We start from the raw sequence: 19,359 nt of genomic DNA on the forward strand, positions 1-19,359 counted from the left end.
GAGGGTTAGTGTCCAAGATGTCTTTGATGTCACATATTTAGATTTTCCATACAGTAAGAATGTCTAGTTTAGCTTGGTTGATCCGTGCTGATGGCAGTTCCAGATACAGTATTTCCAGTAGTGAATGTACCCAGTGCTTGACTGAGAGATCGTGAGGAGGTTTCCACCACTGTACCAACATTTTCTTTGTAGCAGTTGAAGCAGCTAACCAAAATTTACGGACCTTTGCATTTAAGGGAAATCGAGAGTTTTCATTCAATAATAACAATGCAGGATCTTTGGGGAAACACACTTTGTAAAGTGCTCTTCTTGTATAATGATTCCAGGGGTTTACAGATTTACCAATGCCAAACCAAATCACAAAGTTGAACCAATAACAAAAAGTAAATAAATTCAAGTCATTTACACGTCTAGAGCTGTACTTTATCATACTTGTCAGTGCAAAGCTTTGCAGTCCCTCAAGTGAGTCGCTTCAGTCATCATAAACTTTCCAGGACCAGACCTAAAACACAACTAAGGTACTAAGGTACTTCTTTCACACAGCTGAAACTGACTTCAAACACTAGCAAGAAACAACTCATCTTAATGGATTTGTGAAAGAAAGTACACATGTTTGAAGTGGCGTCTAGTTAGGCAGCTCACTGGGGTTTGAGACAAAGCCACAGTATTGAGTTTCACCATCCACACCCTGTGCTGTGCTCTGTGTGTGTGTCTGTGTGTGGGAGTGTGGGGGCAGGGAGAGTGAATGACGAACACAGACACAGATTTGTGTGTGTGTGTGTGCGTGTGTGTGTGTGTGTGTACAACATGACAGAAAGACAACACCTGATTGAGCCATTAAAGGTGTACAGTTTACATAAATAAGACGCATCTTACAATATCACACGTGGTGACACGGTGGCTCAGTGGTTAGTACTGTCGCCTCACAGCAAGAAGGTTGCTGGTTCAAGTCTCGGCTGGGCCAGTTGGCATTTCTGTGTGGAGTTTGCATGTTCTCCCTGTGTCCAGTCTCCCCCACAGTCCAAAGACATGTGCTATAGGTGAATTAAATAAACTAAATTGTCCATAGTGTGTGTGTGTGTGTGAATGAGTGTGTATGGATGTTTCCTGGTACTGGGTTGTGGCTGAAAATGCATCCGCAGTTTAAAACATATGCTAGATAAGTTGGCGGTTCATTCCACTGTGGCAACCCCTGATGAATAAAGGGATTAAGCCAAAGGAAACTGAATGAAAGAATGAATAAACAGACGTGAGCACTGTGTTAAAACAGTTACTACTTATTATACAACAAGGATTAAAGTGTATCATGCGAATAAAAGACATCTGCATTACTAGAAGGTTAAACAATGACAACGGTTTCAGTAATTACAAAAAACAACACAAACAGACACAGAGTCGTTCACAGACACTGAGAAATGTTGTTGAGCAACACCACACCTGTTGAGTTATCCATTTAATACGTAACATATGACTGGAAAGTTCGTTTTTAATTATTATTATTAAAGTAACAGCAAAAAAAGTATAATAAATGCAATAAAAAACGAACCAACATTTCTGTCTTTAATTAATGTTAGTTAACAAGCACGCATTTGTTCAGCAAAACTTTACATTTTTAAAAGTGTATGACTTATTATCTTAAAGGCATTTCCGCCACTAGAGGGCGCATATTCACAATAAACAAACGCCCATTTTGATGATGCATTAGTGACTGGGTGTGGAATCATGGGAGTTGTGGTCTTCATTACATCTTACTGTTACTTTAGGCCAGGGGTCACCAATCTCGGTCCTGGAGGGCCGTTGTCCCTTCAGGGTTTAGCTCCAACACCTGCCTGGATGTTTCAAGTATACCAAGTAAGACCTTGATTAGCTGGTTCAGGTGTGTTTGATTAGGGTTGGAGCTAAAATCTGCAGGACACCGGCCCTCCAGGAACAAGTTTGGTGACCCCTGCTTTAGGCGAAAGATGAGAGACGAGCGCGACAGTAGCAGAGCATTTATTACCGTCATTAACATGCACACATATCATACACTCTGTCTCACTAGTGAAATGACTGATTTCTCTGGATTTTAACATTCTTACACACATTTGGGATTATGTAGTACGTCATATATGTCTTACAGATGAAGCATTTGATTTTAGACAAAGGGGTTGTTTATTGTTAAGGCTGATTTATACTTCTGCGTCAAACACCGGCGTATGCTACGGCGCTGACGCATAGCCCTTCGCCATGGCCGTCGGCGTCACTGATGTGCACCTCTCAAAAATTGTAACTACACGTCGCAACAGCGCGTAGCGCAAGCTCTGTGATTGGTCGGCTTGGTAGTGCTGACGAGTCTGGGAGGGACCGAGAGCCGTGCGAATGGCGCGAGCGATTGTTTACAAGTGTGGAGTCCCGTGAAGGAGCTCCTGATGGAAAGTTTTGTTTTGTGTTTACCTCATAGTTAAAGTTGTTGCACGTACGCCGGTTCCTGCCTCAAAATGAGCGAGTTTGAGTCACTTGTACAACCAGGAAGTGTTCAGGAAACGCAAAACAGAAGCAAAGAAACTCGACACAGAGGAACATTTACACCTCACTGCCCACTAGCGTTTCGGAAGTGTTAATGCAGACCAACAGAGACAGCGCACAGAAGTATAAATGCACAGCTGTGCGCGTTGCCTGCGCCGTGAGTTACGCCGGTCTCTTGACGCAGAAGTATAAATCAGGCTTTAGGCCCCGTTTACACTAGTCCGTTTTAGTTTTAAAACGGCGTTTTAGAATGAAAATGATCCGCGTCCACACTCGCGTTTTACCCAGTGTTTCTGAACTGCTCTCCGTCCACACCAAAACGCTGAAAACGCACATCACGTGACCACACACACACTCTTTAGCAAGGGCTGCAGCCCATCTACCCAGATGAGAGCTCTGCTAGTCGGACTTCTCATCAAGCATCTCCCGCTGGATCTAATCTCACTATATTTATTAAACGGGATATTTCATTCATCTTGTTGTCTTAATCTAACGACATATTCCCTGACTTTGGTCACTGGAATCTATTACTTGTTTTCAGGTAACGTGTTTTGGCTGAGCGCAAAGATAAGTTAATGATTAATGTAGCCACGTAGCCTACATTCTGTATATTGACTGATCGCTTGCCTTCATTTCCTATAATGTATAAACTTATTGTATGTTATACTTTTATAATGGCCATTATCGATTATTAAAACTGATATTCAGCAAAAGAGAGGGTGTGTTTCGTATTTTCACTGAAATTGAAAGGAGGCAGTTGTTATCGGCTCCGTTTTGTTATAAATATCCACACAGTGAAGATGACGCTCATGCAGCACGACGCCTCAACATTTCTGCTGTCTGTTTAGTTGTTAATATTAAAATAAAAATAGGCAGTTCCTTATATCAAGTTTACATTTTATTGTTGAGAAAGTGAAACAACGTAGCCAAGGTGATGTGAATGAAGTTATAAAGTACACTGTTCCCTGTGAAGATTGACGCGTGTCCTCGGTATGTTTTCCATATCAAACTGAGAAGAAGAGATGCAGCCTTGATCAAACTTGCGAAGTCTGAACTTACAAGAAGAGGATGCGAGACTGAACTGTGTGTGGGCTACTTAATATTGAGGAAAAGCCCCAATCAGAGAGGCGAATGTCTGCAGCCCTGCCTCCGTTTTCAGATGTCTCCGTCTTTCCCCATCCACACTGAGATGGAGCAGCAGCGTTTCAGAATGAAAATGGCCTTTCCAGCGTTTTCGAAACGCTCCGTTTTCGGCGCTCGAGAACTCCGGCGTAGTGTGGACGGATGGCGTAACCGTAGCAAAACTTATGCGTTTTCAAACTAAAACGCATTAGTGTAAACGGGGCCTTAGAGTAGTTAATGCTAACTAGCATTAACAGATAGAACCTTATAGAACAGACACTCATGCAATAGAGGCGAAGAGTTCAGCACAAGGACGTAACAATGATGAAGGGGAATCTTTACCTCTGAGTGTTTTAAGGAACTGAAACTGTTCAAGGAAGAGAAAAGGCAGATGAAAGTGAGGACCGGGGGGGTGGCTTGATGTTGCGGATGAAAGTGTATACAGGGGTACATTTTTCACAATGAGCCTGTGTTGATAAGTACAGTATAGGCCACTTGTCAAGCATGCATCTCTTCACAGCAGAATTCCTGCATAGATTAACAAATATCACGGCTGTCTCTCAGACTAACAATGTGTCCTCTGTTGAGTCCTGCTGCACTGCGTATGAAAAATGAGCCGCATACGTCAACAATACTGAGACAAGACATGCTTGTCTTCAAACAGGTCCATCTTACAATCAGGGAAACTTGCAGACTCTGAACTGAGGAGAATTATGCAATCTGCAGCATGCAAATGAGATTCCTGAAGGTGTGGGCTTCACATCTGAGGTTTATGCAAATGTTATGTAAATGACAAAGTGACTCATGATTTGTTGCAAAGTGCTTTTGTCATTTTGGAGAAAATGCATGTGCTGTAGAGCAGGGATTCTCTACTGGTTTGGCCATGGGATCCATATTTTCACATGGTCATCAGGCCGCGACCCAAATTTTTAGGAACTATAATCCAATATTAGGAATTATACTTAATTTGTATTTATTTGTTAGCATACACAAGTAGTGACAGATAAATCATAAGACATTCACCGAGACTTACAAATAAACAATATTTTATTGCTGTCATGGATCAAATTATTGAAATTTTACAAAGTAAAAACAGTAAATACTGTACAAGGTAATGAAAGGTTCATTTACCATGAACTAAACTGAACTGTTAATAAAACATGTTCACTGAAAACCTTAATAAGTTGACTGAACAAAATTAATTGAGTAAACTCGTTGCCCTAATTTAATTGAGTATTGAAGTCCTAAGAACTAAGTTTGGTGAACTGAACTTTAAGTATAGTCTACAAAACTGGCAAGTTAAATAGACGTAAATATGCAAGTTTTGGGAGACTCCATTACTCAATTAAATTGAGGCAACGAGTTTACTTAATTAATTTAGTTCAGTCAACTTATAAGGGTTTTCAGTGTTGTCTGGTTTCTAAATGTCGTTTTAATTTAGAAGGTTTCGTGCTCTCTTGTGAGAGCACCTCACTACACATGACACACTGAGGGCTCTATTTTGACGGTCCATGCGCAGAGCGCAAAACGCAGGGCGCAAACGCTTTCAGGGCGTGTCAGGACGCGTTTTTGCTAATTTAAGGACGGGAAATCTGCCTTGCGCCGCGGCGCATGTTCTAAAAGGGTTGAGCTTATTTTATTAATGAGTTATAGGTGTGTTTTGAGAATAAACCAATTAGAGTCTCATCTCACATTCCCTTTAAGAGCAGCTGCATCGCGCCAAGAGCGCATTCGCTATTTACAGGACGCAAAGTAAGTAAGTGGAAGAAATGAGCATTTCACAAGCAAACAGTTCACAGTTAACAGTTTTTTAACAGAAAACTGTTAAACAGAGCATCTACTGCATGAGAATGAGAGATAATGGATCACTTTCACTTTCGCTCTTGGATAGGGAAACCTTTACGCACAGACATCAATTAGTCTATAAATAATTAATTACGTTTGTTAAGCGCAAATATTCATTTCAAAACTATTTCTAAATTCAGTTCTAATTCCCAGCAAACGAATAAATGAACAATAATAACAAAATGTGCTCAAAAACCTGAGTTATATCCTAAAACACATGCTGTGCCCCATATGGTCTAAAACCTGACAGGTGGGCAAATCTAAGCTTGTTTTTAATAAAACAAATATAAATATGGATATAATAAATAATACTGCTAATAATAATAACATTATACAAAAGCAAATTGTTATGAATGAACTGAAAAAGCCTCCCGAGATGAAGAAGACATAAAAGCAGTGATTTTTCATATTTATGTAGGCTAGAAAATAATATGTTTTGTAATATTTTAATCCTTTATATTTATATTCTATATCTATTCTTATTATATCCTATATATATCCTTAATATTTACATTTTTTTCATATGTAAAGATATTTGTCTGTTGCTCTCTTGTGCGTATTAAGCAGTGTGTAAGCGAGGCGCAACTCTGCGCCGGAGTTTAGACCGGGTTAGTTTTGGTCTAATGAAAAATCTATTATAGATTCTCAAAATAGCAACGCGCCAGCGGTCCACCTCAGAACACCTTCCTTTTTAGACCATAACGCCTATGGGCGCACATATGAGCGCTAATGCATTTGCTATTTAAAGAGTGTAGTGCAATGCCTCAAAACGAATCTTGCGCCAAGCTTAAACTACCAAAAGACTATTGCGCCACGCCTTGCGCCACACTGTGCAGGGTGTATGATAGGGCCCTGAGGCTTTATGTCTTTTTTGTCGTCAACATGTGTAAATCCATACTCTACATATTAGGGGTCGTACTTGTGCTTTGACATATTTGTTGCTATAATTTAATGAAATTTTACATGTCAAATGGTAAAAATAAGGTCAAAATAAGTAAAAAAAAAAGTTACTTTTGTGTTTTTTTTGACCACACACTCAACGACCCACTGAAGATGTTCCCGCGATGCAAGACCCACCAGTTGAGAAACACTGCTGTAGAGTGAATATCAAGTGCTGTGTACATACCTTTATTACACAAACTACATTTTAAGTGAAGTTAATTTATAAACTAATTTCGAGAGGATCACATGCTTATGATTTATCACGGCCAGTCTCGTATTTGCTAATCACTATCTTCCAATCACATGAGCCCTAAGCTACTATAAATAACCACAGTTTTCAGCTCATTTTATCTTCGTTTGGAAGAAACCCGCCTTCCTCCCAATTCTCCTCCTTTACCTCTGATCGGGCGGCCCAGTGGTTAGCACTGTGAGCCCCACAGCAAGAACACTGCCGGCCCTGGTCCCACAAGGCCGGTGGGTGTTTCTGTGAGGAGTTTGTATGTTCTCCACGTGTCCGCGTGGGTTTTTCCCCGGGTTCTCCAGTTTCCTCCCACCATCCAAAGATATAAATCATGCAAAACAATCAAGCATTTGTCTAACCCCTTTTGTTCCCTTAGCTACCACAGCCAGGGAGTTCTGAGGTCCACCGAGCTCAGGCTCCCCTTTCGCTCTGCCAACGGGAGGAAGCCCCGGGCTCGAGAATCCCTTGAGCTCAGGGCTCTCTCCCAGGACAGCATGCCAAACAAGCATTTATAAATCATCAGCTAAGTGTGAACTCTTGAAACTGCTAAATTAGTAACCTAATTAACAGTACGTTTTCTTACTACATATGGGGAATAACCATAAATGTACTTTCCCAGAATCCCAGAATTTCCCACAATGAATGAAATCTCAGAGTGAATAACACTGTGTATCTAAACTCTTCACCAAAGACTGATGCATCTCTCCTCGAAATCAAGATCTGAGACCAACAGCAAGGATTTAAGCATTTTATTAATACTCTAAGTCAGTGGTTGTCATACTTTTTTCACCAAGTACCACCTCAGAAAAAAATTGTCTCTTCAATTACCACCATAATGACCGGTATTGAAATACAGTGGTGTAGAAGGCCTAATTAGCTACAGCTCTGCACAGTTAAAAAACGAGGCGGATTAATTCCTATAACTATGAATATTTATTGTCAGCCACTTTAAACATTATAAATAGGTTGAACATTAACACTGTACTGTGCATACAGGAAAAAATAAATAAAACATCAATGTTTAAATTAAAATGCTTTTAAAAGTTGATTAAAAATGCATGGCCTTGATCTTAAAAAGTCAACAAAAAAAACTGCTGTACTCAAATGTAAAGTATTTTCATAAAGTAGCATCATAAATATAGGCTATATATGATATATATGACTTATATACTGTTGTAGTCAGAATTATTAGCCCCCCTGAATTATTAGACTGCTTGTTTATTTTTTCCACAATTTCTGTTTAACGGAGAGAACATTTTTCAGCACATTTCTAAACATAATAGTTTTAATAACTCATGTCTAATAACTGATTTATTTTCTCTTCGTCATGATGACAGTAAATAATATTTGACTAGATATTCTTCAAGACACTTCTATACAGCTTAAAGTGACATTTAAAGGCTTAACTAGGTTAATTAAGTGAACTAGACAGGTTAGGGTAATTAGGCAAGTTATTGTATATCGATGGTTTGTTCTGTAGATTATCAAGAAAAAAATAGCTTAAAAGGGGCTAATAATTTTGTCCCTAAAATGGTGTTTAAAAAATTAATAACTGCTTTTATTTTAGCCAAAATAAAACAAATAAGGCTTTCCCCTGAAGAAAAAATATTATCAGACACACTGTGAAAATTTCCTTGCTCTTTTAAACATAATTTGGGAAATATTAAATAAAAGAAGAAAAAAAATTGAAGGGGGCTAATAATTCTGACTGCAACTGTATATGATTAGCATCAAATGATAGAATGCATGACAAACATTAGAAAACTGAAAATAAAATAAAATGTTTAGCCTATTAAAATCAATTAACTGATCACATCGGTGTTATCGTATGCATCAAAGCGTTAAAGGTGTGTTTATTTTTTACTTTAGTTATTCAGCGATTCCTCCGCGTGCCACTAGAAGAAAGCCTGCGTACCAGTTAGAGAACCACTGGTTCAAGATTTGTTCAAATTAACATTACTAATATGCAGATCAAGCCTTGTTTGCCCTACAATTTCAGTTTAACAAAAAGAAGATTTGTTTAACACATTTCTAAACATAATAGTTTTAATAACTCATTTCTAATAACTGATTTGCATCAGTTATATATGAAAATATTGCTTATGGGGGCTAATAATATTGATCTTAAAATGGTTTATAAAAAAATTAAAATCTGCTTTTATTCTAGCCAAAATAAAACAAATAAGACTTTCTCCGGAAGACAAAATATTACAGGAAATACTGTGAAGATTTTCTTCCACTGTTAAACATCATTTGGGAAAGTATTTGTAAAAGAAAAAAGGAGGGCTCATAGTTTTGATTGTGATTGTTAGTCTGTTATCTCAGCGACACTGGGACAAGCAGAGCTATTTGTGGAATGTTGTTTTTCCTTGCATTGTTTCTCAAGGCAGCATCAGGAACGCAGGATAGTGAGAATAAGGAGCAGCTCAGTCATTAATAAACCCAATATCGACTGCACAACACCGCTGCTAACTGTAAAAAAAAATATTGTTTTTCCATCTTTTGAGATTCACAGATTTTTGTCATTTATTTACGCTTTTGAATTGCGTCATGGGACAGCTATTCCTCCAAGACTTTACGCTAAATCCGTTTGAAACGGCGACTTTTATTGACATTTTTTAGATTTGTTTGAAGTAATATATTGTCTGTATTGGTGTTGTAAATTATGGCACAATCACAGTAAAAAACTTTCTAGTTTTGTGATTTGCAGGTGTTTTTTCTGTTTGTTTACAGTTGTGAATTATAGGACCTCAATCTCTGTTTCATATATATATATATATATATATATGTGTGTGTGTGTGTGTGTGTGTGTGTGTGTGTAGTTGAAGTCAGAATTAATAGCCCCTCTGATTATTTACTTATTATCTGATTATTAATTAATTAATTAATTAATAATTGTTTAAAATGATTAACAGAATGGTTGTTCTCTTGCATTGAAAAGTAAAATAGTGCCAAGTTTAATTTCATGCTGACTTTAAGGACAATTTAATGTCATTTTATAACACTTATTTAGTAAATAATTAAATTTTAATGCAATTCTAATTAATTTTGTAGTAGTATTTAGGAATTAGTCATTTATTAACATAACACTTGACCAAACACATGATGAGCAGAGTCTAGTTGAGGGGAAACGCATTGAGTGACCTCTGCTGGCTCTGAGCTCTCACTGCACAACACACAAATAATATAATAACACCGAATTCATGCCTCTTCAGGAAATACATCACAACAAACGACAACAAAATGTGTGCACTTTATTTCAAATCCTGCAAATCAAATTATAGTTCTGAACATAAAATAAAACCAATAAGTCTGTCATAAATTTGTATACTAAAGCAAAATAATTGTTTTGACAAGGCATGGAGGTGAAACAACACGACAGAAATATCTCCAGTGTGTCTCCAAACCATCTTGTCGGCAATATTTTACTTTAAATATTACACATTTGTTGGTTAGTTTGCTTGTTTTGAGGAAAAACTTACTTCGTTTTTACTTTATTATTTTTGAAAACAAGACCATGTATAGTTAAAATCAGAATTATAATTCGCCCTGCTGTGATTATTTTGTTCTTTTTCAAATATTTCCCAAATGATGTTTAATAGTGAAAATATTTTTTCACTGTATTCCCTATAATATTCTTTTTTCTACTAGAAAAAGTCTTGTTTGTTTTATTTAGGATAGAAAAAATCTGTTTTTAATTTAAAAAAGACAGAGTCTCATTTAAAAGACATTTTAAGATCAATATTATTAGAAACCCTGCCCATGACGCAAATTCCTATCTGTTCTGAAGGCAAATTGACATGCAAATGAAGCAGAATGTCACACGAATTTTGTCACGCGAATGAAGTACACTCAAATGTTCACACGTCTATTTACTCGCAAGTAGCGGTATTTATCTGCGCGTTCCGCATCTGGTGTGAACGGAGCATAATGCTCTGTTCACACTAGATGCGGAAGAAGCATGAAGCGCGAGTGATTTACATGTTGAGTCAATGCAAAGACGTGAAAAGACATCCTGCGGTGCGAATGATGCAAATTGCGCGATTAGCGCGATATGCAGAAATGGCGTGGCGCGAATTGAGCATATGAAGTGCTTAACTCTCGTACCGTGCAAGTTCAAAAATCTGAACTTCAGCGGAAATTCACACCTCGTTAACCAATCAGGAGCTTGCTCTTGTGGGGGCCGTGATTATGATGTAGCGCCTGTTGTTGGTGTCCTGGGGGAAAATCCTCCAGCCGACACCGATAACAGTTTATCAATCTGAGCTCGGCTCAGTCGGAAGCACCACTTAATGCTTCTATCATCCAGGTTAAGTTTCTGGAGGAGTTTATGAGCTCACAGAGCTGGATGCACCTCTGATAGGATCTAGTGGACTCAGACACGGCTCCAAACGAATCTACGATGTTTTTCAGCCTTCATACAGCACATAATCACAGTTATTCTCTCAGTAAAATCCATGTTCGCTATTTAGCAACGAAGCTACAGTCACCGGGCAGACAGAATCCCTGCTTATGATGTGAATTTGCGGGTGTTCTAAAGTGGATTTTTATGCGCGAATGAAGCGAGTACACGCAAATGTTAACGCGTCTATTTACGCGGGAGTAGCGTGATTTATCTGCGCGTTCTGCATCTGGTGTGAACACAGCTTAATGCTCCGTTCACACTACATGCAGAAGAAGCATCAAGCACAAGTGATTTACATTTTAAGTCAATGCAATGACGTGATTAGACGTCCTGCGATGCGAATGATGCGAATGACGCGAATTGCGCAAATGGCGCGATATACGCAAATGGCGCAGCGCGAATTGAGCATTTGATGCGCTTTATTCGTGAATCTTGCAAAATCGCTCGAGTTCAAAAATCTGAACTTCAGCGGACAGCCTATTGTTGGTGTCCTGGGGGAAAATCCTCTAGCCGACACCGATAACAGTTTATCAATCTGAGCTCGGTTCAGTCGGAAGCACCGTTTAATGCTTCTATCATCCAGGTTAAGTTTCTGGAGGAGTTTATGAGCTCACAGAGCTGGATGCACCTCTGATAGGATCTAGTGGACTCAGACACGGCTCCAAACGAATCTACGATGTTTTTCAGCCTTCATAAAGCACATAAACACTGTTATTCTCTCAATAAAATCCATGTTAGTCTTTAGCAATGAAGCTACAGTCACCGGGCAGACAGAAGCCCTGCTTATGATGTGAATTTGCGTGTGTTCTAAAGTGGATTTTGACGCGCGAATGAAGTGAGTACACGCAAATGTTAACGCGTCTATTTACGCGGGAGTAGCGCGATTTATCTGCGCGTTCTGCATCTGGTGTGAACACAGCTTAATGCTCCGTTCACACTAGATGCAGAAGAAGCATCAAGCACAAGTGATTTACATTTTAAGTCAATGCAATGACGTGATTAGATGTCCTGCAGCGCGAATGAGGCGAATTGCGCAAATGGCGCGATATACGCAAATGGCGCAGCGCGAATTGAGCATTTGATGCGCTTTACTCGTGAATCTTGCAAATCGCTCGAGTTCAAAAATCTGAACTTCAGCGGACAGCCTATTGTTGGTGTCCTGGGGGAAAATCCTCTAGCCGACACCGATAACAGTTGATCAAACTGAGCTCGGCTTAGTCAGCTTCTATCATCCAGGTCAAGTTTCTGGAGGAGTTTATGAGCTCACAGAGCTGGATGCACCTCTGAAAGAATCTAGTGGACTCAGACACGGCTCCAAACCAATCTACGCTGTTTTTCAGCCTTCATAAAGCACATAAACACTGTTATTCTCTCAATAAAATCCATGTTAGTCTTTAGCAATGAAGCTACAGTAACCGGGCAGACAGAAGCCCTGCCTATAACGCGACTTTGCGTCTGTTCTGAAGTGAATTTGACACGGGAATGAAGCGGATTTTGACACGCAAATGAACCGAGTACACTTAAATGTTCAGGCGTGAATACCACGATTTATCCGCGCTTCTGCGTCTGGTCTGAACACATCATAAACAGTGAATTACATCAGCAAACAAACCAAAGGAAGACACCTTCAATATTCTGAATAAAGATCAAATCAAGCACAAGCTAAAGTAAAAATAGCAAAAGTAAATTTTGATTTCATGGTGACTTTGAACTGCAGTGGCATTCAGTCAGTCTGATATGTGACAGGGAATCAGGCTTATTCTGTGGTCATCAGAGCCTCAGTAATCCACTAAATCCTGGATTGGCTCTCCAGCAGGTTCTGCTCAGTTTCTGACCTCAAGAGAGATTAAAAGAGTGGACATTTGCTGGCAAACACACACACACACACAGTGAGTCTCAGTGAGCCACACATATGACTGTAAACAGAGATTCCTGAACATCTCGGTTTTATTGCAGCAAATAATTACTTTAGTTGTTTTAAAAAGTAAGGGCACTTATTGTAACACTGAAATTTTAAGTTCATTCATTCACCCATACTCTCATGCATTCACACACACACTTACACACTATGGTCAATTTTGTTTACCCAATTCACTTATAGTAAAGTAACTAATTTACAAATACTCAAATGACTGTAATTGAGTAGTTTTTCTCAAGAAATGTCTACTTTTACTTTACCTTGAGTACAGGGCCGGAGTGGGACACTTTTTCAGCCCTGGAGTTTCAAGCCTCAGACCGGCCCACCTCAGTTCATCATGACTGACTATATGAAATAAGGTCATTTCCAAATCAGTTTCTAATGACACTATCACGTGTTTTTTTTTTTAGAAAGCAGCTGCTTTAGAACTTCAAATGTTCAACAACAATAAACGGTATTATATGTCTTAACAATAAAAATGAAAACAATAAAACACCATGCTGAGGATCGAACCCGGGTCCGCAGCGTCTTAACTTAACGTGCTAACCACTGGACCACAACAGCTGTGATTAGAATGACGACACAACTGACTTTTATCATCTTAGGTTGCGAGAAAATAGATAAAAAGAGAAGAGTTGCAGTGAAGTAATGAATAAAAAGGCTGTGGTCAAGTAAATAAATAAATTAAAAAAGTGTGACCGCCGAGAGCAACAGATTCTGGAGCTAGGGACACCGGCCCTCGCGGCCAAAAAACAAACCGGCCCACTGGGAATTCTCCCGGTCCTCCCGATTAGCCAATCCGGGCCTGCTTGAGTACATTTTTATTTGGTGTATTGGTACTTTTACTCCACTACTTTCCTTCAACCTGCAGTCAATACTTTATTATTTCTTGTCTATGAGGACTGGAAAAATCAGTAGAAGGAAATTCGCATCATAATGACTCAAAACATGGGCGCTTTATAATTGCAGCAAACTGTTTGGAAGCATTAAAAGTCTCAAAGAAGATGTCCAAAATCTTTACATACATACACGCAGAAGGCCCCTTCTGGCCCTTATATATGAGCTGATTACCGATGATAACATCATTCAGTCAAGTGATAACATTCGAATCGGCTAATCAAATATTCCAACTTGCTGTGTAATAAATACAGCTAACATTATGAGCAGACTTTAGAGAACATCATAAAAATAAAAATAAATGAGTTCTTGTCATATTAAACCAAAGATAACCAACACACAGAGAGCACAGTAAGCTAATAAGTACATCATGGCAAATACAGCAATACAGCATGACAAATGGAGAGTATTTTCTGCAGCTTCAGTAATGAGCCCTTGTACTGTTCATCTCGCCAGCGCTCAGAGCTGTCTCCAAGGGCCCTATCATACACCTGGCGCAATGTGGCGCACGACGTAATTGTTGTTTGCTAGTTTCAGCTTGGTGCAAGAGTCGTTTTGACGTTTTACGCTACACTGTTTAAATAGCAAATGCATTAGCGCTCATATATGCACCCATAGGTGTTCTGGTCTAAAAAGGGAGGTGTGTTGAGGTGCATTGCTGGCGCGTTGCTATTTTGAGAAACTAAAATAGATTTTTCAATAGACCAAAACAAAGCCGGTCTATTGTCCAGCGCAGAGCTCGTTAGTTGTGCGCCTTGCTTACACACTGCTTAATACACACAAGATGTAGAGCTATATGAAAATATCTTTACATATGAAAAAGAATTAAAATGTTAAGGATATATATAGGATATAATAAGAATATATATATAGTATATAAATATACAGGATTCAAATATTACAAAACATTGTTAATAATAAATGTTAAAAACACTGCGTTCATGCCTTTTTTATCTCGGGAGGCTTTTTCAGTTTATTTTTGACAATTTGCTTTTGTATAATGTTATCATTATTAGCAGTATTATTTATTACATGCATATTTATATTTGTTTTATTAAAAACAAGCTTACATTTTTCCACCTGTCAGGTTTTAGACCATATGGGGCACAGCATGTGTTTTAGGATACAACTCAGTATTTTGACCACACTTCGTTATTATTGTTCATTTATTCATTAGCTGGAAATTAGAGCTGAATTTAGAAACAGTTTTGACACAAATCTTTGTGCTTAACAAACTAAATGAATTATTTATAGGCTAATTGATGTCTGTGCGTACAAGGTTTCCCTATCCATGAGAGCGAAAGTGAAAGTAGATCCATTATCTCTCATTCTTGCGCTGTAGATTCTCTGTTTAACTGTTTTCTTGCTAGTGAAATGCTCAGTTTTTCCACTTACACTTACTTTAAGTCATGTAAATAGCAAATGCACCATGGCGCGACGCAACTGGCTCTTAAAGGGAATGGGAGATGATACTCTGATTGTTTTATTCTCAAAACACACCTATAACTCATTAAGAAAATAAGCTCAACCCTTTTAGACCATGCGCCATGGCGCAAAGCGGATTTTTCCATCCTTATATTAGCAAAAGTGGATTCTGACTCGCCCTGAATGCGTTTGCGCCCTGCACTTTGCACTTTCCGCATGCTCCGTCAAAATAGAGCCCCAAACCAAAGACAAAACACAGGGGACAATTTTCATGTCACGCAGTGGACAACTGACGGCAGCTATAATTTAACTTTAAGCTGACAGAGATTATTAAGTAAAGCAATATCAATCTCCTCATTACGACCTGGAGATATTTAAACAACATTATTGTGATATTATTTTTACTTTTCCAGCACAATCAATGGCTTAATTAACTGGGGACTGTCACGGTTTTGGATATATTCACAAGGTACAGTCAGGCTGAACAAAAAGAGGGATAAAAGAATGTCAGATCTCACCGCTTACTTATTTACTTCTATAGTATTCATAGTGTCCAACTATGACAGGAAATGGGCGGGTTTTTATTACCGATATTCTTCCAAATATCTTCTCTTCTGTGATTACGGCGGAATATCCATTTTTGGGTGAACTATCCGTTTAAAGGCACAACATGTAAGACTTTTTTTTATTATTATGTATTATTTATTATGTACTTTATATAATACGTACATCAACATATTTTTTCCAGGACTCCTGTAGGATGTAATAAGGAACACAACCCCCATGATTCCACACTCAGTCATGCCATCATCAAACTACGTCTTTGTTTGTTGTGAATATGCGCCCCCTATCGCCCAAAATAACATAGTGTGCCTTTAATACCTAGCAGCTCTATAAGATCAACTTTTCACTTCACTATCTTCGGCTCATTAATGAAAAGGAAGGAGCACTTTATTGTAAATGGCTACATTAATAATTCAGCTTTGACTATATGTATATGAAACTGAGATGTGTCCATTATATGAGTCATCAAGACTCTCTGACAGCATTCACTGGCGCCTTTGTTTGAGTGATGAAGCTGACGGAGTTGCAGATTTCAGCAACATGAACACAAATGAACTCATTTCCGAACGAAATGCAAAAATTTGGTATCATTTTAAAGAAAACTCTTTGAATTTTTATAAAACACTATTGAAAGTGTTTAAAATATCTGTATATGTTGTCTGTGTTATAATAAACACCTAAACAAAGAGGCGCTTTTTGTATATATATATATTTTTTTTTTTATAAAATCAAATTTAAAAGTGTACCTTTTAGGTTCTGTGTGGTCTAGAGTGCTGTAATTAATTTTGGTGGTTCCTGCACATGTCTGTAATCATAGAAAAAAGAAAAATGTCTCCACCATAATCTATGCAAAAGTTATTGTATTCCTACTGATGAGAGGTGCTGTACAAGCCACAGGGACCGATCATTGTTTTCATATTTCACTATTCTTTTGTTTGATCAAACATAATTCACTGTGTTTGGACCACGTCAGACATATAAAAGGATTACTTATGCACATCACCTCAAAAACAGAGGAGAAATGGCCCTGAAGCGCACAGCATAAGGTAAGAGATGACAGCTGTCTGTGCTATCTGGGGCTGCTTATAGATCATAAATGTATTGTTTTCACTTCTGTGCCATGGAAACACCACAATTCATTCGGCAACTGTTTGATATGTGAATATAATTCAGTAAAAAGAATGCTAGAACCATATAAGCACCGGCAAGAGCTTTCATTTGAGCTATAACTTGTACATGTGTCATATTAAAAATATGAAAATGAACCAATGTAAAATACCCAGCTCTGGTATCCAAAATACTGTGTATTTAAGTGTAAATAACTTTTGTACATTAGAATAAAAACCAAAGTGATGCATATGTGCATAAAATATAGATTCTGCACTTTCAAACGAAACCACTTAAGGGGGTCTGGTGCAATGCTAGCCCTTTAAATCTTAAAGCGAACGTTTGACTGGTTAGTTCATATTAATTCACCTGTACCGCATGTCTTTGGATTGTGGGGGAAACCGGAGCACCCGGAGGAAACCCACCTGAACATGGGAAGAACAAGGAAACTCCAGGCAGAAATGGCAACTTACTTAGCCGGGACTCAAACCAGTGACCTTCTTGCTATGAGGTGAGAGTGCTAACCCCTGAGCCACCGTGCTGCCTTAATTAATTATTTAATGATTAATTTATAAACTGTAATTTATGCTGTAGTATACTTCAGTTTTTACTACAGTTAACGTTGGTGTATAGTAGTATAATATACCCTACAGTTATAGAAAACTACACTATTGGGACATTTGTTTATATCACTATGTAACATAGCAACTATAGGATTAGCACAACAGATTAATTCAAGTACTTTTTCTATAGCAGGGTCCAAAATACTACAGAATTTACTATAAATTACTATAGTACGTTTTTCATGTGGTATTGAAATGTACCTCCAACTGACGTTCTGATCTTAGGTCAAGCCATTCAGTACAAGCCAGAGGGATTTGTGTGTGTCTGCGAGTGTAATAACAAACTCTACATCATGAAAAGCTTATTCATTCACATTTCAGATTCTCCCAATCTCAGCTTCTCAAAAAAGGTTTTCTCAATCTCAAAAAAGGACAACTACGGCTTGTTTAGTTTTCCGGTGTCATATACTGTTTGATTTCGATGCTATAAAAGACGTCTCCTACCTGGAGGACTCCTTGGTATCGTTGGACACAAGAAAGCTTGAAAACTGGACACGCAGAGATCACTGACAGTCCCCATGACCTGAGAATCCATGTTTTTCTGCACTTATTCAGTGTGGTTAGTCAAATCCTGCTGTCATGTCATGTCATGTCGTCCACCAGACTCGTCGGCTTCCTTATTAAGCCTTCACGTTAGTGTCTTAACTGCACTGTGACTCTCTCAGAACCTCACAATGACATCTGTGTGCTTGTTTCCTCTTTCTTAATTCACCACACGAACTGCAAGTCTTCTCTTCCCTTCTTGCTGCTAATAATGTCTTGCTCCACTTCTCCACTCTGATAATCTGCCCTACTCTCACACACACACACACATACTGACTGTTAGGTGCACATTGTTACACATAAACACAGGTGTCATACACCTGGTGCGATATAGCAGTGTTTCTTTGGTACTTTCAGACCGGCGCAGGAATCATTTTCACGCTTTGTGTCACATACAAAACGCATTTATGCCACTTTGTGCGCTCATGGGTGTGCTGGTCTGAAATGGAGATGTGTTATCGGGCATCGTTGGTGCATTGGTATTTTAAGGCAACTGAAATAGACAGCACCATTCAATGCCGCAGAGTTTTTATTTGCAATTTAAAAAGTTCTGTCATGATCACCAGCGATCTAGCCTGTGCAGATCACTGGAGAACTACACATCTGCCAATTTCAAGAGTTTACACTGAGCTGATGATTGATTATAAAGCTTGTTTGGCATGCTGTCCCGGGAGAGAGCCCTAAGCTCATAAGATCCTCGAGCCCGGGGCTCCCTACCGTTTGCAAGGTGAGAGGGGAGTTTGAGCTCAGGTAGATCTGAGAACTCCCCTGCTGTAGTAGCTAATGAACAGATAGTGATTGCTCTTAAGAGATAACTACTTACTAGGAGCACGTCAATGGGGCCGATTTGGATTAGTCAGTTATCTTAAGTTGCATGTTTTTGGACGGCGGGAGGAAATTGGGGAACCCGGGCGAAACCCATGTTAGCACGGATAGAACGTGTAAACTCAGAGAAAACGTCGGCTGGCTTGGTAAGGACTAGAAGCAGTGACGTTCTTGCTGTTAGGCAACCGCTGAGCCACCGTGCCACCCATCTAGGAAAGGAGGAGGAGTAGGGGTGGAGAGATGGGATTCTTCAAAACGAAGATGGCTGTCATATGGAACTTAGGGTATTTATAGTGGCTTAGGAGTCGTCTGATTGGTGAATCATAAATTGGATAATAAGCAATCATAAGCACGTGATCCTCTTGAAATTAGTTTATAAATAAACTTCACCTAATGA

General features: G+C 38.8%; 1 protein-coding gene across 11 annotated transcripts in view; it reads right to left on the minus strand.

The window, feature by feature from the left end:
- Positions 1-19,359, minus strand: part of cyth1a (cytohesin 1a) — a 102,632-nt gene that overhangs the window by 65,040 nt on the left and 18,233 nt on the right. For 6 of the 11 annotated variants that reach the window (XR_015479506.1, XR_015479514.1, XR_015479512.1 and 3 more), the window contains exon 1: positions 18,039-18,411. The exons of 4 other annotated variants lie outside the window; for them this stretch is intronic. Coding sequence is in view for 1 of the 7 variants with exons in the window: in XM_087242134.1 (XP_087098260.1) it covers positions 18,039-18,129 (91 nt within the window). In the remaining 6 variants the exon portion in view is untranslated. Of the gene's footprint in view, positions 1-18,038; positions 18,439-19,359 lie in introns of those variants that run through there. One more of the 11 variants, XR_015479504.1, reaches the window with a different exon arrangement.

The sequence above is a fragment of the Danio rerio genome, chromosome 3 (genome assembly GCF_052040795.2).
Source record: "Danio rerio strain M-AB ecotype USA chromosome 3, GRCz13ab, whole genome shotgun sequence".
NCBI classification, from domain to species: Eukaryota; Metazoa; Chordata; class Actinopteri; order Cypriniformes; family Danionidae; genus Danio; species Danio rerio.